Source organism: Antechinus flavipes, chromosome 3 (genome assembly GCF_016432865.1).
Source record: "Antechinus flavipes isolate AdamAnt ecotype Samford, QLD, Australia chromosome 3, AdamAnt_v2, whole genome shotgun sequence".
Lineage (NCBI taxonomy): Eukaryota > Metazoa > Chordata > Mammalia > Dasyuromorphia > Dasyuridae > Antechinus > Antechinus flavipes.
In genome coordinates, this window is record NC_067400.1 from 538,484,023 (window position 1) to 538,489,626 (window position 5,604).

At 42.7% G+C, this 5,604-nt stretch overlaps 1 protein-coding gene across 1 annotated transcript; it reads left to right on the plus strand.

Moving 5' to 3' along the window:
• Positions 1-3,600: 3,600 nt before the first annotated feature.
• LOC127557377 (E3 ubiquitin-protein ligase TRIM11-like) lies at positions 3,601-4,995 on the plus strand. Its single transcript, XM_051990714.1, has one exon. It carries the CDS (start codon positions 3,601-3,603, stop codon positions 4,993-4,995), a length of 1,395 nt encoding a protein of 464 aa, XP_051846674.1.
• Positions 4,996-5,604: the final 609 nt, after the last annotated feature.

A 5,604-nucleotide genomic window follows, 5' to 3' on the forward strand; every position in this document is an offset into this window, starting at 1 on the left:
AAAAAAAAAAACAATTTAAATTCTGATGAGCCAAAATAAGGATTACTCCTGATCTAGCAGCATCCACATTAAAGGATCAAAGTGCCTGGAATCTGATATTCCAAAAGGCAAAGGAAATTGGTATGCAGCCAAGAATAATGTGCCCAGCCAAACTGAATATTTTCTTCCAGGAAAGAAGATGGACATTCAATGAAATAGGTGAATTCTATTTATTTCAGATGAAAAAACCAGAGCTAAACAAAAAAGTTTGACCTCCAAATATGACTCAAGAGAAGTATAAAAAGGTAAAAAGAACTCTTGAGAACTGTATTTCTGATGCAAATTAAGACAACTCTGAGATACCACTACACACCTGTCAGATTGGCTAGAATGACAGGGAAAGATAATGCGGAATGTTGGAGGGGATGTGGGAAAACAGGGACACTGATACATTGTTGGTGGAATTGCGAACACATCCAACCATTCTGGAGAGCAATTTGGAACTATGCTCAAAAAGTTATCAAACTGTGCATACCCTTTGATCCAGCAGTGTTTCTACTGGGCTTATACCCCAATGAGATACTAAAGAAGGGAAAGGGGCCTGTATGTGCCAAAATGTTTGTGACAGCCCTGTTTGTAGTGGCTAGAGGCTGCAAAATGAATGGATGCCCATCAATTGGATAATGGTTGAGTAATTTTTTTTTATCAGAAACTTTTCTTTTTATTACTTTTCATCAAAAATATAAAAATATAAACAGCAATATATCTATTGCAAAATGGGAATGTACTTTTTTAAATAACTTTTTATTGATATAAAATTTTTACAGCATTATCCCTTGCATTCACTTCTGTTCCGATTTTTCCCCTCCCTCCCTCCATCCCCTCCCCTAGATGGCAAGCAGCCCTTTACATGTTGAATAGGTTACAGTATATCCTAGATACAATATATGTGTGCAGAACTGAACAGTTTTCTTGTTGCACAGGGAGAATTGAATTCAGAAGGTATGAATAACCCGGGAAGAAAAACAAAAATGCAAGCAGTTTATATTCATTTCCCAGTGTTCTTTCTTTGGGTGTAGCTGCTTCTGTAATGGTTGAGTAAATTGTGGTATATGAATGTTATGGAATATTATTGTTCTGTAAGAAATGACCAGCAGGATGAATACAGAGAGGACTGGCGAGACTTACATGAACTGAAGTTAAGTGAAATGAGCAGAACCAGGAGATCATTATATACTTCAACAATGATACTGTATGAGAATGTATTCTGATGGCAGTGGATCTCTTTGATAAAGAGAGCTAATTCAGTTTCAGTTGATCAAGGATGGACAGAAGCGGCTACACCCAAAGAAAGAACACTGGGAAATGAATATAAACTGCTTGCATTTCTGTTTTTCTTCCCGGGTTATTTATGCCTTCTGAATCCAATTCTCCCTGTGCAACAAGAGAACTGTTCAGTTCTGCACACATATATTGTATCTAGGATATACTGTAACCTATTTAACATGTAAAGGACTGCTTACCATCTGAGGGAGGGGATGGAGGGAGAGAGGGGAAAAATCGGAACAGAAGTGAGTGCAAGGGATAATGCTGTAAAAAAATTACCCTGGCATGGGTTTTATCAATAAAAAGTTATTAAAAAAAAAAAAAGAAATGGCTCTGCATGGCCATTTGGTTCAAGGAATCCATGCCCATGATGAGGCCATCTCCAAGATCCAAGAAGTAGCTGTCCCTTCGCTGGTGCATCTACAATGGGATACTCATTACTTCCTATTGCAGTGATCCTTTCATTTGTCTCTCAGTTAAGTGTCTTCTTCCTCCCTAATCCATTCTTTCCACATTTGTCAATTAACCTTCCACAAGGAACTTGAGGATTGTAAATGTCTAAAAAAGTGTAACAGAAAAACTGATTTGCTTCTTAATTTAAACAACATAAACTTTTTTATAAACAGTTCTACATGCAAAGCACATTGATTGACTTTTTTTTCCTAGCGTCTAGTGATGTCAACAACTTATCTGGAAATTTAATTCCCTTTCCCTAATCCTATCTTTCTTTCACAAATGGTATACATTGAGGGCAAGGGCTAATTTGTTTTTGTCTTCTACTACCTTCCATGATGCCTGTAAAATGAGGTGACTAAAATGTTAACTGAATTGAATTCTACTGAACTGAGTAATGAAGACTCCAATGAAGGCTACAGGATTGGGAAGGCAAGTGCTTTTTTATCCATTCCACTTATTGCTCCAGTTGGTCAAGTACTAGCCGATATCTCTATATCTTGTTTAAGTTATCCCAATGTCAGGGACTCCTGTGAGGACTGCTATTACCATCTGGGACTGAGAGGGGAAGCTCTATTTTGCCACAAACAAGATCTCTTTGAAATCCTCACGTTCTTTCTTGGAAGGGGAGAGATATTTGTCTAGAAATGGGGAACAAGGAGACTTTACTGATTGAGAGTACCTTGTGAAAAAAAGAAGCAAGGATTCAAGTTTTGTGGAAAGGCCATGGCAGGGGGTGGAGCCAAGATGGAGGAGAGCAGACAGCATTCTCTGTAACCTCCTCTAACTTTCTCTCAAACCAACAGCAGATGAAGCCTCTAAACTGATTTTGAAGTCAAAGAATCCCCAAATATTTGTAAGCACAACACATTTCTAGAAGAAGATACCTTGGAAGAATTTTACAACAGGTCTGTTTCAATCGGGCTGGGGGACAGTCTGCCAAAGCTAGACCACAGTATAGGGAGACCAGGGCAAGGAGCTGGAGTGGAGAGTCAAAGTGTTGTAGCTTCCACGTACTTGGAAATCTTCTGGGAGCCTCTTTAGGTATTCCTTTGCATTGAATATACCTTAAGCCTCAAAAATAAATAAATCCTTGTTTGTGTTTTGGCTTCCAAAATGGTGATTTCACAGTGAGTCTTAGCCATGGGCATCCTTTTCTTGGATCACGGAGATGGCCCTCATCTTGAGAATGGGTTCTTTACACTAAATGACCATGGAGGAGCATTTCTCCTCTCAAATTCTGTGATTCTCCATAAGTGGACTGAAGGAAGAGATGCAGAGGATTCTCCAAGAGACTTGGAACTGATTGGGTGTGGCATGGTAAAGGAGAGAAGGTACTTGGGGATTCTTGTGTTTACACTGGGTCCCTACACACATCAGATTATAAAATTCATTGATCTGAACCTCCTTGTTTTGAGGGGCTTCTTTCTAAGAGACAGGGGAACACATCAGGATGGTGCGATCCATCCATACAAAGGAGCCAACTCAAGCTGTGAACTCCGGAGTTCTCGGGACTGTTGCAGCTGGGAAGAGTTCACAGGTAGAACTGCAGAATTCTGGGGCAGGGGAATTCACACCTTGTCTAGGAGGCTCTAGAGGGGTGGGGCTGCCTAAAGCTGTGAACTCCGAAATTCTCAGGACAATTGCAGCTGGGAGGAGTTCACAGGTAGAAGTTCAGAATTCTGGGGCAGGGGAATTCACACCTTGTCTGAGAGGCTCTAGAGGGGTGGGGCTGCTTCCTATAAAAGGTGAGCCTTTTTCTGCTCAGAAACATTGCTTGGAATAGAAGTGAAGCCTCTTCATCTCAGCTGCTGCAGAAGAAAAGCAAGTGGAGAGAGGAGAATGGCTGCTGCTGCTGCAGAAATGCTGCAGCAATTGCAGAGCCAGATCACCTGTAGCATCTGTTGGAATTACTTCTGTGAACCAGTTACCATCCGGTGTGGGCACAGCTTTTGCCGAGCATGTCTCCCAAGTTCGACAGCTACAGCTTTCTCCTGCCCTGAATGCAGGCAAGTGTCTCAGGTCAGAGAATTGCCGGTATGTATCAATGGGAGCCTAGTAGAGCTGACTGAATTGGGCAAACGGCTCAGCTCCCAGCTGGTGCAGAGTGCTGGAGGACAGAGGCGCTGTGCCACTCACCACCAAGCCTTGGAGTTCTTCTGTGAAGACGAGCAGACGCTGCTCTGTCAGAGCTGTTGCCAAACCCCAGAGCACGGGGCTCACAGGCTCTCTCCTGTACAAGAAGCTGCATCCAATTTCAGGAAGAAGCTGCAGCACATTCAAAGCTGCTTAGAGAAGCACTTTGAAGAAGCAGAGAAACTTCTTGCTAATCACAGGCCTCTTGTGAACTGGGGCGAAATGATTACAGAAGAATACTTCAAACCCTACAACCGCTACTTATTCAAGGAATGCCCTTTTGAGAGGATTGAGCAGGAAGAAAGCAGGGAGCGCGACAGACTCTCTCAGCAAAGGAGAAGCCTTCAGGACCTCATGCTGGATCTCCAGGAAGCAGAGTGCCAGCCCAATCTGGATCTGCTGCGGGATGTCAAGCAGTTGCTGCAAAGGAGCGAGTCCGTGTTGTCCCAAAGGGCCAAGGCGCTCATCCCAGAGCTGAGAGTGTGTCCCGTCTCTGGCATGATAGAGATGCTCAACCGCTTCAGAGTGGACATCAGGATGGAGCCCACATCAGCCAGTCCTTGCCTGATTGTGGCCGAGGATCTGAAGAGTGTAAGAGCTGGACAAGGCTGGCAGCTGGACAGCCAACCTGCTGATGATCCCGATCTTCCCATTGTCCTTGCTGAGCAGGCCTTCAGCTCAGGCAGACAGTACTGGGAGGTGGATGTGACCCAACTGCCTCAGTGGATGCTGGGGATCCACACACCCTACTTGAAGAGAGAAAGTGGAGGCAGCAAGAAGCATTGTCCCTCCGTGTTCTTCCTGCGATGTGTCAAGAAGGAAGAGAATTACTTTTTGCAATCCTACCCTGGATCACTGAACCACAGACTGAAAAGCCCTATTCCCAGGGTAGGCCTCTACCTAGAATACCAAACTGGCACCCTCGCCTTTTACAATGTTCTCCAGAGTTCTCTTATTTATCAGTTACCTGATATTTCCTTCGTAGCACCTGTTACACCCATGTTTTCTCCTGGCCCCCCACTTCCAGGAACAAAGCCTGGTGCCATGACTCTCTGTCCAGTGGATTCTCATCTTTGTGCTTGCTGCTATTCATCTCTCTGAGCATTTCTTCAAGGAGGAATTCTCAACCCACCACTAGGCTCCCGGGCTGGTGTTTTTCCATTTCCAAGCTTCCCCTGCAAGAGAAGGAGCATCACCAACTTCTAGATGGCTTGCCTTTCACCTGCAAGCTGAAGAGGACTATTCCCAAGTATGTTGTGCCTTCTTATTCTCAGTGCATTCTGTCTATGAAATTTCACAATATATCAATTCTTTTTCAGCAGTTAAAAACATAATGAACAACTCACATAAGGACTATGGCTTTTATAGCCTTCCTGGAATTTATCAAAGTTCTTCTAAAGCCATACATTTCAATCTTTTTCCTCTCTTATACAACTCAAATTACTGTTAACCTTTCTTTTGCCTCATTTAATAAAAATGTGAAATGAATTCTAGCTTTTGGTGTGCTTATTTATAGCTTTATGTTCAGTTCTTTCCTTTGTGTCAAGCTCTTTGTTTTCTCCTTTGGGGTTTTCTGGTAGCAAAGTTATTTGTTACAATGAATTTAACTTTTCTAAAATTATCTTCATCTCTTCAAGGAATCTAAAGAATTTTAAAGAATCTAGCAAACAACTTCCTGATTTCTCTCTGCCCCTTCCACTAATTGTTTTA